The following is a 26,921-nucleotide window of genomic DNA, read 5'->3' as shown; positions in this document are numbered from 1 at the left end:
GCTGCATGAAAAAAGCACATTAACATTTTCCGAATTAGTTGTGCCATGACAGAGCAGACTGGCACAGCAATTAGAGAAGTACAAAGCTCCAAAACTACTTAAGTACTGTCAGTCCTACTCATTTGTGATCACTTCAGTTACTACCTGTATATGACAGTAAAATCTGTATGACTTTTAGGCATACCACCTTTGCCTGTCATCCTCAATATTTTCATCAGGAAAATATTTGCCAACAGTGAATTTCTTCACAGACTGGAAGAATCTCTGTGTGGCTTTTGAAAATACTGGCTAATTCATTTCTTGAAAGTGGGTGTTAAGTAAGGGAGTGAATATGATGAGTAAATCTGTTTATCTTCATCAGATAGGGCAAGCTTGCTTCTGTACATTTATTGTACACTTTGGTGTACAACATGGCTTTTTGAAGAGATTAGTGGCTATCTGTCTCAGTGAGAAAATATGTAGAATTTTAAATAATAATAATAATAATATACACTCCATATTACTGCAGTCGAAAGTGAAACTTAATGAGTTAAGAGTGTCTTGAATTAGTTGAAGATTCTCATTAACTGCTGTTTATAAAGCTTTCAAAAGTCTATTTTATTTTCACCCTTTTATATATCCACTCCTCTGTTACTGGAAATTAATAAACAATAAAATTCAGAATACACTTGTTCTGTTATCAGACTACTAAGGACAAATTTTGAAAAATTCCCAGAGCTTTGTCCCTGTCTTTGATCTTGCTAGGGCTCAAAGGAAGCAAATTAAAAATGCATTAGTTTTAGCTGGAAACAGAGGGGTGCAAGGGGATCAATTTTTGTCAAATGGAAATGACAAAATCAGTAGGGGGAAATAAATTATTTTTGAGTTTTGAAGAGGTTAGCAGAGATAATGGAAAGGGGAATAGAATTAGTATTAAAAATAAGTGTCACAGTTTTAACTGAGGTGCAATTCTGGTTTTCATATGTCTCCTTTCTGTTGTTTTGGGCTGCAGAATATCTTCTGCTCAGAGAGAGGTGGGGACTGGTTTTCTGTTTCCCTTGGCAGCAGGAAGGCTGGCAGTGGATAAGAAAAGAGAGAGGAGAGTATCAGTGTCAGGAGAGCATGTGGTGTCCTGGGGAAGCTTTAGCTAGCTGAACCATTTACAGAAGCCAGCCCTTCTGGTAAATTTAGAAGGATGAGAGGCTGTCTATTTTGATGAGATCTGAACTATCTTGGGTTTTCGGGGGTGTTGAAGCAGTCCTGCACAGTGACTGCTCCTGCACAACTCCTGCATGCCAAATAAAGCCCATGCACTTTTGAAAAATACCAGAATAGTAAGAATTTCAAAGCAGTGGTATTTAAAGCCTCCATAAATTTTATAAATTCTGCTCCTACAAAGACAAACCTTTGGACATTTGTAGATAGCTACACTAAACCATTAAGATGATCAAGGTCACAATGTTGCCTTGTTTCATTTGTTGTATTTGAAAGTACAATACATCTCCTTTGATGCTGCCATGATAAGCTTGTTTTACCCATAACAGAATGCACTCTGGCTTTGTCTGTTTGGACTTAATTCTTCAACTGTGCCATCAGAGAAGGGATGTTTTATCTTTAGTTTTCACTGAAATTACTATCGTTGTACTTAGTTATATACTGCCGCTGTAGACTTCTGGTGGCATATGTCTTTATGTTGACAAAATTGTTACAAGATAAATACAGAATATAATGACAAAAGGGATGTAGAGCAGCCTCCTTTCTTTGAAGCTTGTGCTGCTTTCATTTTGCCAGCATTATTCTACTCCTTCACAATAATTGATAAGCTTTTCTCTGTATTGGTAATATCACGGGGTAAGACAGCTACAACCAATTGCAATGGACAAAAATGACTTACCAGCCCAACCAGTCTTAGCTATGTTTGTCGGGCTGCCATCTGGCAAACTTATTGTCATCCCTTTGTTCTACTCGGTCCTTGTAAGAGTGCTGAAGAGAGCTGAGGTCTTCATGCCATGCAAAGATGGGTAGGAGATTGTACAGATTATGTTTTTGACAGAACGATGGGGAAGGGAGGCTGGCAGTGCAAGGGAACTTCAGGACCAAGAGATTGGGAGCAAGAGACTGAAGAGAAAAATCAGGTTTGCTGCTAATAACTTCAAGAGACAATCTTGTCCAGATTAAAAAAAAAAAAGGAAAATCTTGGGATTTTATACCGGGAGAAGATATTGAAGAGGGAGACTGAATTTGGATTAAAATTCTCTTGGAAACTAAGGTTCAAAGACAGCAAAGGCAGTAAGGTCTGTAAAAAGTTATCAGGAAAGCTGAGTATGGTGGGATGCAGAGCCTGAGTATGGTATTTAAGTGACAAACTGTAATTGAAGGACTGGATCTGGTTTAAAATTAGATTAAGATTGGAGTTTAGAGGCAGAATGGGAGCCTGAAAAGTAAGGATGTAGTCTAGGAAAGGAAAGCAGGAATAAAAACAGAGAGAGGCAAGAAAAACTTGAAATTAGGACTGGCCAAAATGATTGCATAAGAAGTGTGTGCAGAGCATAAAATTTGAACACAGGATTTTGTAGTTTTACTGTTCTTTTTCCTATTACTATGTATCTATAAAACCTACAGGCAAAATACATGCCTTGTCTTCCTATTATGCAGTTTTACAGATCCTGAAAGCTTAGCTTAGCTCAAGCTGATGAGGTGTGCAAAGATGTAAAGGCTCCTCTTGCTGATGTATGCAGCTCTTTCTATAATTGAATCCTCTTTCCATTTTCTTTATGAAGAATGGGCTCATGAAAACGTTAAAAGTTTTATGTTGTGGCTAAAATGTCAATAACTGAAAAATTACAGCTTGCTTGGGTCTGTACAGTGTATGTTTCTTCCCCTATGTGGATTATTAGGTTATTAAACCAGTGAAGCCTGAGCTTCCTACAGGATGTCACTGTCATGGAGCAAACATAGTGAGTGTGCTCTGGGCATGGAATAGGGCTGTGAATTAAAAGAGGAAGTTTTATGTTAGAATCTTTTACACTTAAACCAGAAAATATGCATAATGAAAAAGGCACTAGGAGTTTTGAGAAAGGTAGTCTCATGGATAAGACAGTTAAGTGCCGAATGAAGAAAAATAACTACTTTCCAGAATTGTTATGCTGTAGAAATCTCTCTGAGCATATTTTTCAGAAATTATTCCTTTGTTTCTTTGTTTCTGAGAAGCAAATCTATTACCTGAATGAAGCAGTGCAGGGATCCTAAGATATTTTAGATCATTGCCTTCACACTCTATTTTTTAACAGAAATCTGGCCACCCCACCTCCAAAACTTGTGCATTTAATGGTTCAAAAACGGGTGTATAGAAAACTGGGAGGGGTAATAAACCATCCAGCTCTTTCAGGGGATCAGGGGACACGGGTTACTCCGAGCAGTGCCCAATCCTCATCCCCCAGGCCGGGGTGGGCAGCAGCTGGCTGTGTGCTCCTACCCTGCATGGTGCCAGCTGCCGGGTCCTGTGATTGCACAGTGTCCCTGGCAGGGGGGAAATAGAAAGAAAGCAGCTGGAGGCTACACAGTTATGAGTTCATGTGCTGCTGCCTTCTCAACTTGTGTCTCTTGACTGCTGTCCCCATCCCTCACCTGAAAACCTCTGTGAGGAAGTTTATAGAATGAGTGTCATCTCCAGCTATAAACTTTTCTGTAAGTTTTTCAAGCCACTTATGGAATTTAGAATTTATTACAATCCATATTTTTCCTCACTGAAGTCCTGATGATGTTTAAAAAAAGTTACCCATTATCTTAATCTTTTAAAAATAGATGAAGCAAAGTTCTCCAGATTACGTTGACAGAGGGTTTAGGTCAGAATTTCACAGGCCACATCTCATTTATTCACTTAAATCCTATGTAGACAGTTCTGAATTAGCATAAATTAGGTTTGTGTTATCTAATCAGTTCTTTCTTTTATAAAATATTTTTCAAGGTCAGTTTTTAGACTTTAAATGCTTATTTTTTCCAATTTTTTTTTTTTTTTTAATCTTGCTAGAGCCTTTTGTATGTATAACAAAAAGTTATATGATGGGTTTCCCCTAGGATACACTTCTATTCTACTAAATATATATGAGAGATCATAAGTCTGGAGAAGAGATGTGTCAAGATCCAAAAATTTGCTTTGGGTAACCATACCAACAGTACAACAATCTATTAGGGACCATCTGCTGAAAATGAACCAGCATATGGATACCTAAAGAAATGTTCAGTGTTATTGTTCAGTCTTTGAGCGTAAGAAAGTAAGACAGTTTGAAATTTGCTTATGTTTAGGATCTTTTTTCATTATGAATATTTACCACTGGCCCAAGTAGTCTCTGATGCTTACTGGGCAGTGTGAATTATTCAGGTATGGCTTATGGTTTATTAATATATAGATACAGTAGTTCCTAAAGTGATATAAGTGGAAACCAAATTATTTTGACTTTTTTTCCCCCCAAATAGCTACAACTATAAATTTTAAGTCCAAAGCTTTAAAAATAGTCAGTGTAGTCTTAGAATCCAAACTTTGATGAAAAATAAGTATCCTGGTTTTTGTAAGAGCTGATCAGCCAAAATACCAACCAAGGAACAACAGGAATCACATTTCTAAATTTCACATTTATATAAAATGGAATGTGGAGCTAAATCTCAAGCTTGTCACAGAAAGAAGCTTGAGCTAATGAACTGTACATCTAGGAGAAGAATCTGCTTTTGAAGTAATTTATGTATGGAAATTTCTGCATGGTACAGCTTGATAAGGGTAAACCTCAGTAGTGACAAAAACAACGAAAATTCTGTGTGAAATGTAAGTGCTCATAAATGGTGCTACAACCATAATTTCTATGTATTATGAGACTATTGGATGACAGAGAAATAAAGAACATGTCGCTATACAGTATGAGGCAATTTATTCCTGAATGGCTTGAAATTGGATTGTAAATGTAATCAAGTGCATTGATGTTCCCAGCTATTTGGTAACGATGAAGTATGCTTTCCCAGAGAATTTTTCATTAAGGAAAATATTAAAGTCTAGGTATTTTAATGTTATATGAAACAAAATCAGAATATTTCTTCCCGAACATTCAAATCCTTCATGCACCTTTTTTTTTTTTTTTTTTTCTTCCCCTGAAGATTTGGGTTCCTTTCAACACCAGGTATGAGAATGTACACCTCTCATAGAAAGTCCCTTATATTTATGGCCCATGTGATCTTGGGCTCAACAAGTGTATTTCTCTCAAAGGTGAATTTTATCTGCTGTGTTGGTGGCATATGCAGGTTTCTCAAGGCGGCATGTCTTGCTTTACTTATGGTTGTGAGCAGAAGTTAACACAATGAGGCTTTTTTCTAAAGCTGTTCTCCAGAACACCAGCAAGAATGGTTGGCTCTAATGCTGTCAAGTTGGATTTCTTAGTGCCATTTTTAGACTAGCATGTTTTTTATTTTTGTCCTTTCAAAAGAATTTTGTGAAAAATAGTCATTTTATATCACTCTGTGTGCTTGTTATGGTTGGATTAGCAATCTTAGTAAAATAATCACTTCTCCAATTCTCTAGTGCATTGTATTCATAACTGAGGCTCAGACTTTCAAAAATTAAGATTTCTATAACTTTTTTTAACCCATCACTTAATCTCTCTCCATCTCTAACCTCTGAAAAGATGCTTCCCCTAGGGAGCATCACCACTAGGATATTCCCACTTTTTTTATCTGACTTGGAAAAGAGGAAAGATGTCTTTTAATCAGTATCTTCTCCTGGCAGCAGGGCATAGAATCAACACGTTCACATTTTCAATAGCATTATTGGGAAAGTGAGACTGCCCAATGATGCAATTATCCTAAACAGGAGTCATCAATGAAGACACATTTTAGAAATATGTGCTTTAGCAGGCTAGTGACTGTAGTTATTTAATTCTCAAAGCCAAGCTTTTTGATCATATCCAATTGTCCATTATCGTCAGGAGGACCACGCACTCTGCTATCCCGAAAGGCAGTCACCAAGTTCTTACACTACAGGTGTCACCAGAGATCCTCACAGGAAACAAAATTGGTTTGTTTTTTAATTTTTAAGTAGATATACAAATCTTCCATCAATCAGTCCATCAAATCAGTCAAAATACCTCTAAGAGAATAAAACTTAGCTTTTTACTCCTGGTGATTTACTGGTCAAAATCCTTAATTCTACAGCACATATTTTTTAAAATGTTAGCATTCACTCATTAAAACAAATGCAATTGCAGCTTGAGGCGTTGCCAATACTAATCATACAATCTATTGTAGGAAGTACTCATAATAGCTGTTCAAAAAAACATTGTGGAGTTATTGGGAACAATGCATAATGTGCTTTCAATGGTCCTTTTTTCTCATTCCATTACACAATAGAAATTAAGACAGTATTACAGTATAGTTCTCTAAAATATTAATGGCTTCAATAACTCTAGGATGAAATCTCCCTCAGCCCACATAGGTTAAAGTTCACCTGGCGGCCGCTGACTTTGCATCCCCAACCTCCTGGCACCATCCCACTTGTGCTGACCCACTTAATGTAGGTGAGCAAGCCAAAAGGTGTCCCTGAACCAGAGAGAAATGAAAGGTTAGTTTATGCAATGGAGAGTCCTGAAGGCAAGTTCAGGAGCGGTTTTACGGTCCCTTTTGCAAGCTCACAGACTTTACAATTTCTTTCCCTGCAAACCCTGTTTTCTTTCTTTCCCTTCCAGTTCAGAGGGAAGACTCTGATCAGCAGGATTTCTGTATGTATCAGGGAGAAGAATATTTGGTCTCAGATTTCTGAGGGCTTTTATAATTGATGTCAACGATATTCATTTAATTGAAGAAGGTCTAGGAAGCTTCACAAAGGGATCCTTTAAAGAGAGTTTCTCTCTACAGAGTCCATCCCAGGAGTCTGAGGAAGGGACAACTGAAAAAAAAAAAGTTGATTAATAACATTAAGTGTTTATCCAGCTAGTGCCAGAAGGCAAGGGACTACTCTGTCAGCTAGACTAGACAGGGTTAATCTACATGAGAGAAACCAGAATTGCCTTCTTAAACAAAAAATTATTCTATATTTTAAATGAAAAAGAAAAAATATTTATATCAAAACCTAAGAATAAATGCAAAAGCACTCTCAGCCTTTCTATGTTTCTATGAAATCAATTAAAAACCCAAAAAACAAACAAACAAACCACAAAGATTTAGCTGTATAGCTTTAAATTTAAAGATGTTTTAGTCTGACAAAGGGAAGTGACCTGGTAACAAGGAAACTAACTCTGAAGAAAAGACAGAAGTAAATTAACTGGAAAGCTGTTTGTGGAATTCAGAGAGTTCAAAATTAATGTTACATCCTGGAGAAAAGGGTAAGTCTTCATATGTAAGGCTATTTCTTTGTGGTTTAGAATGGGGTTCAGCTTTAAGGTCCATGTCATAAACATTTGAAACATTAAATATTCAGAGTTGGTTTCTAGTAAGATAAGAAATAACAGAAAGCTTTCCCTAGACATAGCTATAAAAAACAAACACAATGTTTAATTACTGTTGATTGCCAAATTGCCAGGTGATCCCACAAACTGGTGAACGATAGGATCCTCCAGGACACAATGGATATGCTTTAAAAAGCAAATGAAAAAAAGCCCAACAGGAGGTTTGTGCAATAATAACCAAATGGACAGTTGAAGTTACCATGGCAGGTGGTACAGCCTGTGATAGTTCTAGAAAATCCTCAAGAGTTTCCGTGAGCAGAAACTTTATCCCAGAGCTTTAGACTGAATTTATATCTTCTGTGATCAGATGGCAAAGTCTGTGGAGAGTAAGGACTTTGATCTCTCTTCATGGTCACGAGTTTTCAGAATAATTTTGATTTGCTCATACAGCGATGTTGCTGAGAAGAAAATGGCCTACCAGCTTTTGTTCTCAGTGAATTTGTTTGGAGGACAGATCGCTTCATATCCAGATATATAGTCCAGACTGGTGGCATTGGCATTTATAACAGTGTGCAGATCTGCCAGGATGAGACAGATTCACCTATCCAATCACAGATGGTAGAAAATATGACTCACAGATGCTGCTGTGTGAGAGCTTGGCTTCAGCAAGGATTCAGGAACACTTGCAAAAACAGATTTTATTAGCTACCATGTATTTCTCCAAAGGCCAATTTACTGTTTTCTAGAAGGAAAATGTAAAGGGAAAAAATGAGAACCTTTCTCTTAAAGAAAAATTACATTTTTGATTGTGGGCAGCCTCAGTAGCTCATGACTTTCTTTTGTCAGACAGAGAATTTGTTGGATTTGCAAGATCTGAGTCAAGACTCCTTCAGTGCATCTGGTGTTTCCCAAGAAATGAATGTACTGAACTTAAGGAGTTCTAGTGGGTGGGAGTGATGGCTGGGGAGAGGGAAAGCTGGGCTTCCTGCAGGTGGAAGAGGGGGAGCAGCAAGCCTTTTAGAAGTGCTGATGGTGATACACCAGTGGCGTTTCTCAGGGCAAATCTCTTTTAGGACAAGCTGCTAATGACTACCGGAGGTGCAAAATTGAACACTGAACTGAACCTTGGTGTTTTGTTCTGAAAGCTATCATTCTGGTGGAGAGTTCTGTTTCCGAGCCGTATTGCAGCTGTGGTTTTGCTGAGGAGAGACCAGCGCTGTGGTGGGTGTGGGAGGCAGCCCCGGGTGCCCTGCATTCTCACCTCGCAGCAGCACCACTACCTCTGTGTTTTACAGAGCTCATCACACTAGTGTGGGTCACTTAGGCTATCTTATGGGCTTTCTTTTGCTTGCCTTCCTCCTGGCTGTCTGGCAGAAGTAAGGGATGAATAATGCCAGTGACAGATGCTGTTATACAACTCCCCTTCTGTCCAGAAAAGGGAAGAGTAGTGCAGGAAAAATTATTCCAAGAGGTATCCAAGGAAGAGCACCACTGTTTGCTGTATCTCTACTTTCATTTTTTTTCTAATAACTACCTGTCCAAAGAAAGGTTATCAAACTTACAAGTGGACTAAAATAGTGATCTGCAGTAGTGCAAGGTCAGGTACTAATGAGGGATGTACAAGAGCAAGGAGATGTGATATGATCACATTAACAATGTGATCGTGAATAGGAAGCTATTTATTTTGATTCTGTGAGTGGATTATCAATATTACTGCTTTTAATAATATCCTTTTACTCTTTTGCTTCTGACATTACTGTACCAGCTTGATTAGTATTACCAGGGGTTGGTAAATCTGAATCCAATGCACTCTTACTTTCAATACGAAGATAGTCCATACGAATATGGAAGACATTGGGCTGCTTACCTATCCTAGGTAAAATGTGCACTACTTTCATTAGAAAGATATTTTGGTTTTTAGTTTTTTTTTTCCAAGGAACTTTTTTGGCTTAGGAGAGCAGAAGGAGACATTTCTGGCAAAATGCTTTCACATAGCTTTTAGTTTGTCAAATGCATATTTTTGTCTGAAGTTAATTGTCTTCACCTCCTCTTGGGCAATGGGGAGTGAGAAAGGGAGTGACATGTTTCAGAACACTAGTTTTTCTGACCCTTTCTTCTTACCCAGGATAGGTGGGATGAATTGTCTTTGAAAGGCTTTTGTCCCTTCCCACTGGCTACTAAGAAAGCTAAACATGTAATAGTTCAACAGCCAACTTCAGCAAAATAAACTACATCAGTTGAAAAGGAAGACCAACTAAAATATGCCAGTACAATAAATTCCCTAGTAATTTAAGAGGGAGGAAAAGAAGTTTGAGTTAAGGTGTCAACATTTCCTCTAAAATCAAATTCTCTATGGACTTGACTCCCTGTTGTTTTCTCTTCCATGTCTCCACTCATACTAGGAACAATATTAGGTATGTTTCACCCAAGGCCTGTTTGCAGTCATTAGAAAAGAGATTAATATACCCATGGGCTGTTTTAACAAAGTCTGACCCATTCTTTTCAGCTTTGATTGCCACTTGATAAACAGCTAAAAGGTCAGACATAGTTCTGTTTTCCCTAAGAGGACAAGGGACCAAGCTGTGTCTGAGAATCTTTGCTTAATACCTGCTTTCATTTTAGCTTAAGAAAGGAACACGTTTCAACAATCTTCCTCCCCCTGTGCAGCACACCAAGGCACCTTTTCCTGGCAAAGTTCTCCTTGCCAAATCATCCAGCAGCAAGACATATCACCATGAAAGCTGAACCCTCCCCCTTCACCTGCCCTGTCCAGACATGCCTGTGCTGTCTCTCCTGAGATGCTTCCTGGAGACTGCTTCGCTGCTGCCCCAAACATGTGGAAAGCACCACTTTCCAGTCCTACATGGATTTACATAACTGGTCTCAGCAAATTAAAATAATGTATTGAGTCCTTTAGCTCATTTTGATTTCTAGCCTTTATTTTACTCTTAGTTTATTCAAAATTACCTATAAAATAAAACAAATAAATAAAGCAAATTAACAAAAGGTGGTGCACAATGTTGCTGAGACATCTTTCAAAATAGAAAATGTATCACACCAAGCAATATGAAAACCAGACCTTCTAAAGTTCTTCTTACGTTATTTCAAATTTTTGTCATTTTTATAATTTCCTTCAGCTTGATAGGAATGTAATGCAAATACAATTTATTCTATGCAGGAATACTAACCTTGCCTCTATTAAGATTAGCTGACACTTCTGGCTTTGTAATGTATTTTTGAAATCCTAATAATTTCATCAAATTGAACTGAAATAATCACAACTTTATTAAGCTTCTCAGGCTTAATATTTTTGAATATTTCATTTGGATTAAGTCAACTGTTTCCCAGAATGAAAACTTGGGGAAAAAAAAGTGGATTTGTCCATGTTAAAGCAATTTGGCAATAACTTTTGACTATTGGATGAGTGTTCTTAGTAACAGAGGTAGATATTAATTAAAAAACCATGACTATAGACTCAAGAGCACTGAAATAAAATTAATTTAAGCATTTCAACATGCTTAAACCTTGCAACTGAAATAATGCAATTGCAGTGCATTTTTTCTGTGTTTCTATGTGTACAACAGTAGAATTGACATAGGGATTGCATGCAGTTATAAAATACTCTAACAGATGGTTTGAATTGTTATTTTTATCAGCAACTCTTGTTTTTCTTTTTTTAACCTAAACCCCAAGCAAAAGTAAAAGCATGTTTTACAATGGATGTGCATTAAAGCCTCTGACCTTTGTAATATAGAAAAAATACATCATTCCTTCCTGCTCCCTGGGTAACAGAAGCAAATATTAAACACATAGACACAAAAAAACCTCCAAAATGAACTTTTGATAGCTTTTGTGTTTTCCACATCCGAAAAGGTAATGAAAGAGTACTAAATTTTAGTGAAAACAACCTCAATGACTGCTGCTCTGAGATGCTGATGAGCATTTGTCCACATTTGCATGCATAGGCACACTAGTGGTTCCCTAGAATATATTTCTCTTATTTTCCAGGAGTCAATATTAAACCTGGATTTCAATATAAATGTTTAAGAATTCTCCAAAATTCTTTTTAGAAGTTGGAAAGTACTTCAGATACTTCTAATAAGCATGAAACAAACTAAAATTATTTGTATTGCTTTCATCTTTCTATATTTCTTTTCTTTGTTCATTGTTAAAAACCTTTATTATTAGCAACCTGTGTTTTTCTCCCTATATAGGAATAAAGCTGTACAGGGTCTATCTGTGGCTCATGGGAATCTCCCTGCTTCTTTTTCCTTTTTTTTTTTTCTTTTCCTTTTTTTTTTTTCTTTTTTTTTTTTTTGTCTCTCCAGATCATTAAAGACCAGAAGCTACTGGGGATAGTTGGAGGGATGCTACTGATTGATCTTTGCATCCTGATTTGCTGGCAGGTTGTGGATCCTTTGAGGAGGACAGTGGAAAAGTATAACATGGAGGTATGTCCTCAACCCCAAGTAATACTTATGGTTGCATATCAGTATCTACAGCTTTCCATGAGATTAAGCTAAAGATGCATTAGGTAAAATGAAAGCAAGTCAGGCTGTGTATTTGGGGGGAGGAAGGGTTCTGGTTTTCAAAACCAAATAGAAAAGAAACAATTTCAACCAAAAGAAATTGTGTGTGTAGTTGCAGGTGCCACGTTTCTGTCACTTGTGAGACATTTTATCTGCAAGGGATGTAAACCCAGGAGAGTCCTCTGCTAAGACTCTCTATTAGAGTCTGTTGCAATAAATAATAGATTATCAGAACCCATTAGTGGATTTCAGTAAGAGCTCATTCAAGATAAGTGCAGGAGAGGTCACTGCTTAGACTGCATTCTTTGTGGAGATGGTCAGGAATTATGTTACCTACCACTATATTTATTTGCAGTAATTTTATGTGCGTGCACCCATACTGATTGTTCCTCTTTAAATGGTATTCCCAGAAAGGTCACACAAGCAATTTTGATAGGCAGGAGGTAATAGCTTAAAGACAGCTCTACACACTTTCCAACACTCTGGTTGGTTTCTAGAAGTGGAGCTGAAGTTGCCCTTTCTGGACAGCAAGAAGTATGGCAGCAACAATTCATACCTATGAAAAAACCATCTGTCTGTATGTAGATTTGCATTGTTTGACAGTTTGTTGCCTCCAAAATGAAAACTGGTGATATCTGAAAACTAGATTATATGAGAACAATCTAGAAGTGTTGGTCTCTTCTCCAATACTTGGCAATAAGTAAGAAGAACAGTAGTTTTCTCTTCTGATGTTAATTAACATTTGCAAGAAAATATATACCATTTTACGCCACTGCTTTTACTTTGTTCTTCCTTTGCAGTGTAGCTCTGGAATTTTATTAGGAGGAGGTTTTACTTTTTTAGTAAAATTTGTAGAAGATACTTTAGAACAAAGCCTCTTAAACTGCAATGGATTTCTTTGAAGAAATAATTTTAGAGTCAGAAGAGGTTTGTTTCAGTCATTCCCTGGAGTTTGAAATACTTCACAGCTCATTAATTTGTCAATAAAAAATAGAAAATGTAACTGAAATTTGTCTTCTGGAGACACTTCTGTGTCTATAGCTTATGTGTCTATACACTTATGTGTGTATAGCTTGAAGCCATAGCAGCTTGTTGAGAGCCTTGTTTACTTCATTTTGCTCCAATTGTATTGTGATATTTCAGTTGTCAGTATTGTTAACATTTTCTCTACTCATCTAAACCAAAACATATTATGAAAAATAGTCACAAACTCCAATTAAAATCATCTCAGATAGAAGGAATTCTACTTTTTACTTTAGTTTAAACTAAAGATCCTGATACCTAGTCTTACTAGATTCACTTAAGTAAAATGTCCATAGACATCAGCAATAACTGTGAAGTTAAACCATAAATACCATGTATTTGAAAAATAATGTTTACCCTTAATTACCAAAAATAATGTTTAGTTTTAAATTATTGCATATTTATAGTTTTAAATTATCTGAACTTTTCAGTATATATTCTTTGATCATCTACTGTATTAATGCTGAAAACTTAGTGTGTTTTTTCCACATCTGGGGCTTTCCAGAGCACAGGGCTGCACAGCAGTTGCCTGAACTTTGCATAAGACCTGAAATTCTCTAAATTCTTCTGGAATTATATAAGCCCATGCAAAGCAACATTCACTGAATGCACAGATGACAATGTTTGATATTTTGATCCTTCAGCATAGAATTGACTTGAACTTACTGTTAGAGCTCCTATCTATTACTGTAAGTTGTGCTGAATATTTTTTAAGCTAATGGATTTGGGGTGGGAAGGAAGTAAAAGTATCATGCTAGAAAATATAGTCATTAAAATATTGTATGTGGATAAAATATGTTACTATAAAAGCAGTGAGGTGAGCTGCAGTTTGCTTTCCTGAAGCACACCTCTTCAGGTCTTAAAAACTCCTGTGTAAAAGTAAATCACAATTGTCTTTGCTGCTAATATTGTTGTTGTTGTTGTTGTGTTGTTCTTTTTTAATTTTTAGGTTTTTAAAGTGTAATGGTGAATAATTTTAGTTGAGTTTGAATGAGCACATATTATCTATGAAAAATACTTGCCACATAGTAAATACTGCTAGTGTCAAGTTTCTGTTTTTATTTCAGGAATATTTTGTCATGAGTATTTCTTGTCCCACTTGATTTTATGAAATAATTTTAATGGGACTATTTATGTCACTTAATGCTAATCCAAGTGATAAAGATTAAACTTAAAAGTAGGCTCCAAAGTCATGAATGCAATCAGTCATTCTTACTAATGAACCATTTGAGTTCTGTTCATGAATACTCACCAGCTTCCTGCGTGATAGTTCTGCATTTGGCTTCTATCAGCTGGCCCTCTGTTAGTAGTGTCTTCATAAACATGTCGATCAACGAAACCAAGACAAGAAGCCTAAAAAGACTGGTAATGTCCTGTGCCGTTTGCTATTATTCACAAAATAGTTCATTTTAATGAAGGAGCAGCAGTAAATTATCAAGAACTTTTAAAAAGAGTTCCTAACCCCAGAACTTCAAAATCCAGGCTTCTTTTCTGGAGCTGTTTGCAAAGTCCATGTAATCCATGCCTTATAAACTGAGGATAGGCAGTTTAAATCTAAAAATACAAAAAGAAGTGAAGGCATTTGTAGAGATTCTCTGGCCATTACGGAAGGCAGAAATTGTATGGGATGTTGGGTCTGTCAGTTTTCAGACTGATTTCTGGCATCTTGACCCCACTGGAGAAGCACATCTGTGGCTGCCATAAGACACCATGTTAAAAGTTAAATAACTGAACCATGACTGAGCCATAAAGCATCCAGATCCTCCAGTCATCAGTAGGGGAAGTAGTTTATGGTATATGGACAATAAAGTTGCTGGATAAAAGCAAAGAAGTTAAAGATCAGGACAGGGATGACGTTGAAACTTCCCTAACTGTGTGTTGATCTGCAGAAGAACTGTAACAGTGTCCCTGTGAACATTTCCTAAGCGTGCTGTGGGCTTAATTTTCACATAATGCTTTGGTGACACAAAGGGCTTCTCAACTTCGAGTAGCAGTGTAACAAAAAAAAAGGGAATTAACCCATATTGTTACCTTTATTAATCTGTTATCCTAATTGCACTGGCTGTAACATTTCTCCTTTTGCTAATTTTTCAGTGGAGAGACCAATCACTTTTTATCTCACTAAGTTGTTCCTAGGCTGAACTAGGAATTTGCTTTTTTCATCATAATTCACCTTTTTTGTCATCATCAAAATGTTCTGTGGTTATGCTCAGATGTGAACTAGGTTCCTGCCAGACTAAGTTTCTCCCCGTCATGTGAACTGGAGTGTGTCCTTCCTTCACTGTTTCACTGGCTGGGCTCCTGGGCTCTACTGCCCATGAGGAACTGTGGTGCTTCTGTGGATGCGGCTGGAGAAAAGTTTTGCAAGGCTCTGCCATTTTTTGCTTTTTGATCTTCTTTCTTAAGAAGGCAATGTTTATGTGCTAGGGTGCTCTGTGTGATTTTTTTTCCTACTGCCTAGCAAACCTTGCCTGTTTCAATCAAATCTGACAGATTTGAGCAGATACAGCTTACGGTTGAAAGGATCCATGTGTCCACACACGCCCACGCTCACCCCTTGCTCGTAATTAGCTCAGCTAGTCAGAGCATGGCACTAATAATGCCAAGGCCAAGTGTTCAGTCCCTGTATGGTCTGTTCACTTAAGAGCTGGACTCTGGATCCTTGTGGGTCCCTTCCAACTCAGAATAGTTTGTGATTCTGTGATTCTATGGTGTAGTAACTCTTCTACTCTGGAGTTCAGCTTGAAAGCCTCTGACTGGTTTATCTTCTCCCAAGACAAATATCTATGAAACAGATTGAATCTCTGTGGCCTTGGAAAGAAGATAGTTAATGTTTAATAAATAATAACTTTTAGGGGAAATGGACTACCTTTTATAATTCCCAAGGTAAAAAGATCTTGCATTAGCGTTAGATTCAATGAAAGTAGTACCTTGCATAGTGGATGCCAATATTTCTTGTAAAATTTTAAAACATTTATGCAGGGCAAGGCAAGCTTTGCATTCCTTGATGCCTTAGTACCAATTAAGTAGTTATTTCTGTGATGTTTCCTCGTATGCCTTCTTATGATAGCATTATCAATATTTAAAAATAAGCTTCATTCTGGTATCTGGAATACTAGTATTTAAGGTTTCACCCTAATTTGTCCTGGGATGGTAATAAACATGAAATAGAGGAAAAAAAACTGAATGAGATGCCATTTTAGAAGACACAGAAGAGAAAAAGTGATCAATGAGACATGTCCTATTTGGGCTTCTAGCATTGATACAAATGAAAAATGTAGAAACCAATATGAGAAAACCTTATTATGAGGATGTTGCAACAACAAAAATACTAATATGCAGGAAAGATTAGTAGGCCATGCCAGTGTCAGAGTAGTGCAGTATGTTAAAGAAGAGTCAATTCATATTACTAAATTAATAATTTCGGTGAGTGAGACAGAATTCCTGTGCATTACAAGTGTATAACGATGTGACCAGACACATATTACTACACAAGCCTGAAGGTCAGCTTTGACTGATCATAAACATTGCAAAACCAAGGTAATGGCTATGTAAACTGGAAAAATGTGGGGCTCAGAATTACTCATTTGTAATTCAGTAGATTAGAGAACCCACAGACAGAGAATTAACCCTTGATTGAATTCTGAATAACACACACAATCTGTTCCAAAGTCTTGATATCTGAGTTTTCCATAGCTACAAATAAATCATGCTTAGTTTTGATAGTTTTGAAGCAGCAGCAACCAGAAAAAGGTCTGTCAAGTGGTACTCATCTTTGGAAAGCAGAAGAACATTAAATTGAGGAAGCCTCTTAAGGAGAGGCTAAAGAGAAAACTGTAGAGAGTTAAATCTTTGCAGGTGGTTTAGAGAGTATTAAGAACTTCATATGTGTGACACAACGTAAATTCATGCCATGCATCAAGACTTGAAAAAGAAAGGACTCAGCATGAAAAAACCAGCAGGAAGACATCCTTCAAAAACATAAAATTATATCCAAATGGGGAAAATACACAGGATCATAATGGTTGGTAAGTTAGATGTAGAAGACAATAAAGCATTCTAAAAAATCATCTCACAATGAATGAAGGAAAAAAAGAAAAAAAGGTCTTTCTGTAAATACCAGAATCAGCAGGTTTGCCATGGAATCGTGGGAATAATGTTTAAGCAGAATAGAAGATCATTACTTGCAGAAAATAAGGCTATGTAGAATGATTAAATTATTGCTTTGCTGATTTGTTCAGCAAAATTCTTAGTGGAAATTTGTGGAGATTGCTGTGCTCAAACCCTTTTGATGAACTCACTAAGGAACGACTGGAGTTGCTGGTAGGAATAGGGAAACTGATCAGAAATAAATCAGTGGAAAAAGATTCTGTTCTCCCAGGTTTTCTATAGAAATTCTAAAGAATAATTGTCAAACTACTGACATCAATATGTAATCATTAGCTCAGAACTGCTTTGATATCTGAGCAAAATGTTGCAAGTATCTTGCTATGTTTTCAAGACAGAGTAGAAACCTTAAACTTGTAAGTTAATGCAGTAGTCCAACTTATAAAAATTATCATCAGGAGTAGGATTAGAAATTGATATGCTATGTTGAGGAGGAGTTGACATCACACTTGTGAAGGAACAAGCCATTAAAACTTAGTGAAGTCCTTTGAAGAAGCCAGCAGACATGAATAGAAGATGACATAGCCAGCTAGGTCTCAAAAAAGGACTCATAAATTTCTTTCATCAAAGGCTCTCACAGAAAGGAAATAGACATGGAATATGAGAGAAGCCTTCAAATGGGTATGAAATTCTTTAGAATAAGGAAACAAAACTACAAAATAAATAAAAGTTCATTTTCTAATAAGGAGGCATGTAGCCAGTAGAGTCCTTCAGGACAAGTCCCAGTCTTTGTGCTGGTACCAGTATCGTTCAGTGGAAGAGGTTATATCAATTTATTTCAGAAAACATAAAATGAGGGCTGATTGTGAAGAATTTGGGACAGACATTGTGAAGCTTAACATAAAGTGAAATGCTCTTTCCTTATTTCAGCTGCAGCAGTAAAAATAAATGTTGTCTTGTTTGTGATGCAAACTCTTTCAGATATAGAGGAAGATGGAATTATAGATTTAAGTTCAGCTAGAGGGAACCCATAAAGAGATTAAATTAATTGAGTAAATCTTTTTGAATAAGACAGAAAATCCTGGCTTAAAAAAATTATAACTGCCTAAAGTTTTCATTTAAATAACTAACCCATATCAAAATCATGTTAGCTGGCTTGACACAGCTCTCTGAGCACCCAGATGTGTTGAGTATATCCTCAATAGATGGTTGTAAGTACTACAGGATTGGAGGAATAAATATTGTTCCTGGGTATCTGATTGTCTTTTCTGTGGGACCGCTCCTAGAACCTGAAGAAATCAATGCTACTGAGCTGTTATTTGGGCTGTACAGGAATTTAACTATATATAGATACACAATTCTGAGAGTTATGATAGTAACACAAGGTCAATGGAAGTGAGAGTGGTGTGAAATAACTGAGATGAGATGTAAAGAATAATCAGGAAGGAGTGCATATATTACGTGTGAAAATCCAGGGTGAGCATGGTGCTATACCCTGATGGACTAGTTAACCAAGAGCTGTGGCCATCAAATATAAAATGTTTCCTTAGGAAAGACTTGTCTTTTAAATTTGCCTTGTCCCTATATTTTTTCAATGAAAGTTATGTGAAAATTTGGATTCATCTGCACAGATGTAGATGTTTTACTTTAATATCCATTTTCATTAATAGCACTGCTGTTGAAGGGACTGGAAAATACTTTGGTCCAAAATTATACACAGAGGAGTGTGGGGTGGGCTGGGGTGGGTTGGTGGGGTGTTGGTATTCACATGATAACATGGGAGTAACATAATTATGGAACTGGTAAAAATGTCTGGTTCAAATTCTTGCGATCAGGCAGAATTTTGTGAATTCTTTGATGTTCTGAAAACTATCGGTTCAGGTTCTTTCTCTTTCTGCATGCATATATGTGCATAAACAGATGTGTTTTGGGGGTTTTGTTTACATTGTACTGTTCAGCCAGCTAACAGCTGGATTAGAGAGAACTTTGTCAAATGTGCGGTGTGAAATGAAGAGTTTAATTGGCTGAAGTAGTTTCTGGGGGTGTTCAGCCTGATGCAGGTCAGAGCTTGTTATTCTATTTTTTCTCTAAATATCATTACGCCCATCTGTTTCCCCTACTATTTTTTAAATAAATTTAATTTCTTTCCTTCCAATTTGAAATATTACAGCCTGTGGGAGCCAAATGTCTCCTGAAATCTGTAGTCTGCTTTCAAACCCTGCCATTGTAGCTCTCAGCAGGCGGCCCGCCAGGAGTAGCTGAAACTGAGAACTCTTACTTGCATCTGCTGGGATGCTGTGGTGACCGGCAGATGCTCCAGAGAGAAGGAAAATGAGCGGCCATTAAAGTCATCTGTAAACCTTCCACCGGCCCAAAGGATCTAGCACAGGTCCAAAGAAAGAGTAAATACTAAAGAGTAAAAGCTGGTTTACTTCTCTCTTTCATTTGACATCAGTTTCCAAGGAAACAGAATAAAACGTGAGAGCTGGGAGCCAGCAGCTGAGATTGACTCAGCTGGTGGCTAGTCCTGCTTCTGTTCCCATGGAAACATGTATCAAATTGGCAAAAATAAGGAAATAGGGCAGGGTCAGTTCCAAAATGGCAAGATGAATGGCTGCTGCTTAACAACAGCTACTTAACAAGATGAGGCTTGCTGGTACTTATTCCTCTTCAATAAGCAATTCCAGTTTTAGTTCTGCCTCCTAGAAAAACAGTACTTCCCCAACTCAGGAATGTAGGAACTACTGTTATTGACCAGACTTGTAACTCCTCTTGTCCAGCCCCTTGTTTAAAACAATGACTGGCCCAAAAACTTTCAGAGGTGGATGCCAGAAATGTGTAGTGCATATCTGGAAGTTCATCTGTCACGCTTGAAAATTTCAGCTGTGATTCATAGTGAGTAGTAACTTGAAATGAGCAGTTGTGTATAGCTCATAATTCTTATACTCTAATTAATTGAACACTTTTTTTATTCCTGTAAATGTCGGGGTCTTGACTCTTGCAAACTTTGCACAGATCAGTGTAATTGCTAACTAGACACGACGTGAAGAACTTCCTTTCTCAGTTTTGGAAATGTTGCTTTTCAGTCTCATTGAACATACATTATTTTTCTTTTAGGGTAAAAGAAGAGAATTGAGTCTTCCACTTTTCCTCTGGCAGCACTAGTCATTACTGTGCTTCTATGTGTTTACAAGCTTATTTTTCTCTTTCCTCTTTGGTAGACAGTCCCAATCTTATTAAGCTCTTTTTCATGTGACATAGAAACTCTAAAGCATCCTTTTTAGTTAGGATGACTAATATTGCATATTTTAGAAGATCTGTGTAATGTGTTTTATCTATTATTCATCCTCTTCCATATATTTAGTGTATTATTTTTCACTGTTGCACACCATTGAACAAAATTTTGGACTTCACTGTCAAAGCGATTCCCAGATCATTTCCATGAACTAATTACAACTCTGAGAAAATGTATAAGTAGTTCCACTGTTTTTACAGTGGAATTACAGCTACTGAAATCAAATTCCACTTGTCATCATATGGCCCACTCAGTTACTCTCCTCACACATTTTTAGACTCAATTAACCTCAGTGTTTTTATCTGGGTATTTTCATGCTTGTGCTGTTGGGCAACACTGATTTTAGTATGGAATCGTGATTCTTGGAGTGGAAGTATTATTCTGGAATACGGAAGCATGATAGTGGAGGAGTTTTGTTATATAATTATTGTTACTTGTGCCACTGTTATGTAGTCACTTTTCTGGCCTGTCATTGCTGCTTTGCAGTAGCTGCTCCAGTTCTGGGGACTCTGCTGCCAGAGGTACCCAACAGGACCCATCCTTTCAACTGCATCTGGAAATACAGACTATTGTTCCCCCCATGGGATTTTAAGGCAATCCCTAGTCCTCAGTGAATTAGCCTGTTGGAGGAAAGGAAATCAGATGTCAGATATCTAACTCCAACAAGTCAATACATCCACACGGACCTAAGCAGCCATTTACCACTTGTGATAGAAACACTGCTGAGATTGCGATGTGAGACAACCATCAAATGATTCACCACCTAACCATCATTAAAAGCAGCAGACACATCAAATATCAGGGATACCTGGCTGCTGCACACAGAAGGCACTGTGACAGTTTTGTTCATTCACTGAGGAGGCTCAGTATATGATAGACCCAGTGGCACTTCTTCACTTTAAACTTCTAATACATACATAGGATACAATCATTCAGATTTATTTCACTGAAAACTGAAGCCAGAGCCAAACTTAACACTGGTTTTATGCTCCTTTGTAAGACTACAGTGTTGGTATAGGGCAATGCTGATATTTTTGGCCGTTAGGAACTGCCCACCAAATAGAGACATAACTGGCTTTAGGATATTTTAGCATTCGTTAAGCAGTACCACATTAGCAAGGTCATAAAAGCTCTTTTCCTCACATGCTTTTCTTGTTTCACAGATAAGTCTCTATGAGATCTCTGCGCACATTTTTACTTGAACTTCATATTTGAGTGTCAAGATTTACAGGCTTTATAATCCAGACAGGAATATTTTTTGCTCTTTTTTTTCAGTGATTTGAGTTGTTAATATCAGAAGCAAAAAAAAAGACAAGAAAACCCTTCATCAAGCACCAAAACCTGATGAGGAAGAACTTCCAGAAGACAGTCTACAAACTGATTAATCTTCCTTGCTGCATTTTATCCTGGGTACTCAGTGTTCAACCCTTTCTAGTACTGCAGCATCTCTCTTGCTTTCTGGAAGAAATCACCACTATAAAGACAGACTTCAATGCTTATGCTGCAAACCAGATGCTGATATGGATAAAAAGAATCAAAATTAATTACTCCACAAATTTGCTAAGGCTGCAGTAAAGACCAATAAAATCTTTCCACTAGACATCTCTGAAAATAGAGAATTCTGCATTAAAATAGCTATTTAGGACAGAGTATCTAATGTAATCAATACTTCTTTGGGGGAAGAATATTCTCTTGTTCCTTCAAACGTTTAAATGGGCTGATACTGAAAAGATACAATCTGGATATCCTGATGCTCCTTTAAAACCATTCTTTCAATCATAAGTGACTTTATGGAGAAGGCAAGCCTCAAGCTTATATTATAGGTAATTATAGGTAGTATCATTTACCTAGAATATCCTGAGTTCTGGCCAATAAACTGTTCTGGAATGGATTAATTAGTGATTAGTCCTGTTGTCAATTTGGAAAAGCAAGCCATGAGTCACCTGCCACAAGATCTTTATGCAGTGCTTGACCATGGAGTAATGTTTTCTCACTCTAAAGGAGCACCTTGGCTTTGCACTAAAACCACTTCAGTGCTGCTCAAACTTAATAGGAGCTGATGTACTTTTCCTTCGAGGTGAAGTGCTAGGTGGAGCACTTCTGTTTGTAAACTTACCCAGGGAGACAGGGAGAGCTGGCTGGACAGCAAGGGCACACACACAGGCAATAAGCAGATGGCAGAGTGCAGCAGACTTAACCCAGACTCGGTGCTGGTGGGCAGAGGGTGTGAGGAAGAGCTTCCTTGAACAAAGCCATCCTCTTTATGGCTATGCAGCACAGCTCATTTTGCTTTGTGTTTGGTTTCCTCATTGTTACTAGGCTCTCTTACAGAGCAGCATCTGTAAGAAATGCACTGTATTTGTGCCCAAACCTTGAAGACTCTGTCCTTCCCTAGCAAAGCAATGCAGCCATATTTTGAAAACTATTTTAAAAAAAAATGCTAGTACCAACAGAGGACATTTTCTTCAGGTGCTTTGGGACATTCTCTGCTGGAGTTTCTTATATGGTAGTAAATCAAAGCCTTTATATGATTATATTTTAGATATGTAAAATTGTTTTGCTTTAGAGGGTAAAGTTGTTTCTTTTCTGATAAGCATACTCTAAAATTTAAATGTATATTTCACATGCAAGTGAGAAAAAGCTTTTTTCTGGCTCTGGCAAACACTAGAATGAACTTTCCTATAAAAAATGTAGATTTCCACAAATCTCAGCTGTGCAAAAGCAGAGATTGTTTCTCAATTAGCTGTCTCCTGCATTAATATCCAGCAGAATGTGTTTATGCCTATGCATTTTTATTTTAAAATACCCTCCTGTATAGACTTCTCTCCCTGGATAAAAGAGAAGAAACACATAATAGCTGTTAACCACATTATTAATGGGGCCAATATGCATTAGCAATACTTCGATTGCATATGTATTTTTTAAAGCCATAAAACAGAAGGCATGTTGCTTTTTAAAGACCTGAATCACCCTGAAGTCCACTTTCCAAACTGTTCCCAGACCTTCAGCAGCTCTGTTCTGGGAAGTGCATTCCTTCCTTCCATTCTTCTCTGCCCTTCTATAGTGTTCTCCCCTGCCTGTCTCCATGAGCTGCCATGCTTTACAAATCTCACCTCATGCTCACTTTCACTACCACAATGTGCAGGTCATTCATAAAACCGACTGTGTGAAAGGACAGCCAACTTGTGGCTTTAGATCACTATCCACTCCTGAGCCCCTATTAAAGACTGGTGATGACCTGACTGCAGGTGACCATCAGTCAGAAGTAAGACGAAAAAGTGAAAAATAGATTCACACTGGACAATTTTCCAAGAGAGGTACTCACTTCTACTTTTGGTAATGGTGCAGAGACTGCTCAAATCCAATCACTCTTTTTTTCATTTCTTTTTTTTCTTTTTTCTTTAAAGAAAGAAATTAATAAGCCATGAGCTGCATAGGTTGTTATGGACATACTTCTGGAGAGTTAATGTAAGGCTTCCCAGTAAGACCTGATTTAATGGTTTGTAGTTAAGACTCAAAAAGAAATTCTTACTAATTAGTTATGTGGAAGAGGAGCAAGTTCTTCATGCATGAGGGTGCCTCATAAAGGGAGAGACCCAATCCCCACAGCTGTAGCCACCTGGCTGCCCTCTTAGTTGTTTTTTGTTTTTTCTGTTGGTGGTAGTCAACAGTCTTTTCAACAGAAAATTCTGAGTTTTCATTCAATTTTCATCATTACTTCTCACCTTAACAGCAATGTCATGGATCCATCCTTTTGATTTTTGGGTACACTTAAAAAAAAAAACATACTGTTGCTGTTTAGCTACTTGTTCTTGAAAACTTGTACTTGCCATCCTAATTTTTCTCATGTAATATCTGCTATAATATATAACTTCCTTATTATGAACATGTTATAAAAAAACTCCTGGTTATCTCAAATAATATGTCAGATTTTAGTTACTGGTGTACTCACTTCTTTAGAATTCCCATTTTATTCAATGCTTTCCATTGATTCTGAGATTTTTTTTGGTTTCTCGTGAAGCATCTATGACCCAAGTAAGAATTTTAGAGATTTTAGAGATCCAAGAATGATTCTAAGCAGTTGATAATTCCTTTAGCACTTTATATCATGTTAGAGTTTACAAAGGTAGAATCCTCATTTTATGAAAATACTCTGCTTATATTTTAAAATTATGATGTCTTCTTTTTTAATCAACAAATGAAATATTATGTAATTCTTACCAGTGTGGAAGAGTCTCTTCTAATATGTTCAGAATTAGATACTTGAAAAGGCACATATTTGTGAAAAAACGCTTCTCTAAATATTTATTTTCAATATGTTGCATATAGATGTACATAGATATGTTACAATGTGTTAACATGTACATATATATATATATTTAGTATCTTAATTGTTGATATTTCATTTCATTCAGGGACATAATTAAAACAATGGTTTGGATTCTGGTTGACAAAAGCTGGATATTCCCTCTGTTATTTCTTTCTGCATGGTGGTTACTTCCCTGAAGAATGGGAATTTTTAATCTAACTGCTCTGAGTGGTTCTTTCACATTTTGTGGGGCTGTTGCAAATACAAGTGGAAAAGTACACCTACATCCTAGATTGGTAGGGCTAATGATAGAAAGTTCCATTTACTATGGAATTCTCTGTTTGCAATAATACCATTGAGCCAGGACATAACTTTGTGCAGCAGATGAAAGCAAAATGAGTAGCTCTTGCTTCCAAAATGGAGATGCTCTTCAGCTGTGCTATACAGGTTGAAGGCACACATCTATAGTGCTTTCACTGGGATCTAATCTTACAGTAATGCTGTGAGCAGTTTAAACCAAAGTATTTTTAGGTTTTTTCATATTTTTCATTTGCATACATTAATATAGAAGAAAGAGCAGCCAGTTAAAGCACTCTGGAGACTCATTCAGGATGAAAATGTATGTGTGATGGCAAATCGTCAAACAACATTATAAGAAATTACCTTACAAAGGAATTGGGCAGGAGTAAGATGGAAAGGATCACTGTGGACACAATTTGGATATTTTTCCCCTTTTTCCAGTGTTTTGATATTTTTTTAATAAATTGATAAAATTTTAATTAATATGAAATGAGATCCATATCAGAAATTATCAAAGTAATTAGTTAGCAGGAAAAATTATGAACTTTGACAAGTCATTTCCACAAGTCACTATGACACTGCTTTCATAAATTGAAATGCCAAACAAGATTTCTGGTTTAAAGGAAAATGACACAATAGGTGAAGCTGCATGTAAATAAATGCCAGGTGATGGTTAGATCTTGATACCAGAGCACTTAATTTTAATAAAATATCATCTTAAATCACAGTCAAAAGGAAAACCAAGTGCAAGGAATTATAAGAAAAGAAGCAGGGAACAAAATATAAAGCAATTTTATGCCACTGTTTAAGCCCAGAGTGGAGTTATACCTGCACTGTGTACAGCTCCTGACCTCCAGGAGATGGAAAACATCCTGAGCTATGTAGAACCTTGAGAAGTATGGAATAGCACCCATCCAAGTAATAGCCTGGGATCACTTCTCTCTTGAAAAGGGATGGATGAGGACAGGGAAGAAAAAAATCTTCAGTGGCGTAGAAAATGTGATTAGAAGTGATCATACATAGTCTATTCCTATACAAGAGCTAAGGAGTGTAAAGTGCAGCTGGCAGGTGCAAAGAGCAGACAACACATACTGCAGAAGGTGAACTTTTCTGTGAAATGTTGTCCATCCTAAAAGCTTACATGGAATTAACATAGCAACTGGGCACACTGATGAAAGAAAAAGCTATCAGGTGTTAAATAAGCACCTCACTCGAAAGGAATCATTGTGTGACAGACAATAGAATATTCTAGAGAGTTGTTTCTATGTTTGGCCTTTTTCAGATTCTTCCCCATGGGAGGCATGGTTTGGTAGGACTTGAGACATGCACTGGGCTAGATAGATTTTTATGTGAGTACATCTTTTATATGCATCAGCTACAGAGAGAGGGGATACACCTGTATTTTTAAGTTCTCTTTGAATTTAATTTTATTTTTATTCTTTATAAGTTTTTCATAGAATAAAGAGAGCAATTGTCACAAACTGCAGATAGCATTTCTGAATGCTGATGGAAAAATGTTTAGAATGTAATTCTCAACACCAGGTGTCCTGCATTCTTTTGAAAGTATGTCACAATATCATATTTTTAGAGCACTTGATAGCTGTGCTATGATGGGAAAACATATTCTTCTAATATATCATAAAGAGGAAGAGATCATCAGTGTTTACCCAATTTTTATTTCATTCATACAAGCTAACTCCTGAAAAATAAATGGAGCTTAAGAAATGAAATACAGAATTATAGAATCTTTGATGCTGGAGGGGATCTCTGGTTATTTTCTGCTTAAGGAAGAGTCACTTACCGTGCATTGTTCAAGACCATGTGTAATCATAATTTGAATATATTCAAGTGTGGACTCTCTACAGCCTCTCTGGGCAACATGCTACAGCCTTCATCATCAAAAAAGTGGTTTTTTTCTCATGTTTAAATCGTACTTCCTGCATTTCAGTTTATGC

The 26,921-nt window shown here is 37.0% G+C and overlaps 1 protein-coding gene across 1 annotated transcript in view; it reads left to right on the top strand.

Annotated features, from left to right (window-relative positions):
* The window catches only part of GABBR2 (gamma-aminobutyric acid type B receptor subunit 2), a 458,385-nt gene that overhangs the window by 317,576 nt on the left and 113,888 nt on the right, over positions 1-26,921 (top strand). Inside the window, exon 14 of the mRNA XM_005517349.2 lies at positions 11,732-11,854. Coding sequence (XP_005517406.1) covers positions 11,732-11,854 — 123 coding nt within the window. The remainder of the gene's footprint in view (positions 1-11,731; positions 11,855-26,921) is intronic.

Source organism: Pseudopodoces humilis, chromosome 1 (assembly GCF_049639895.1).
Source record: "Pseudopodoces humilis isolate 2021_Gansu_Grassland_sample_001 chromosome 1, ASM4963989v1, whole genome shotgun sequence".
NCBI lineage: Eukaryota > Metazoa > Chordata > Aves > Passeriformes > Paridae > Pseudopodoces > Pseudopodoces humilis.
Note: the sequence above shows the minus strand (reverse complement) of the source record. Positions and strands in the feature narration are given on the sequence as shown.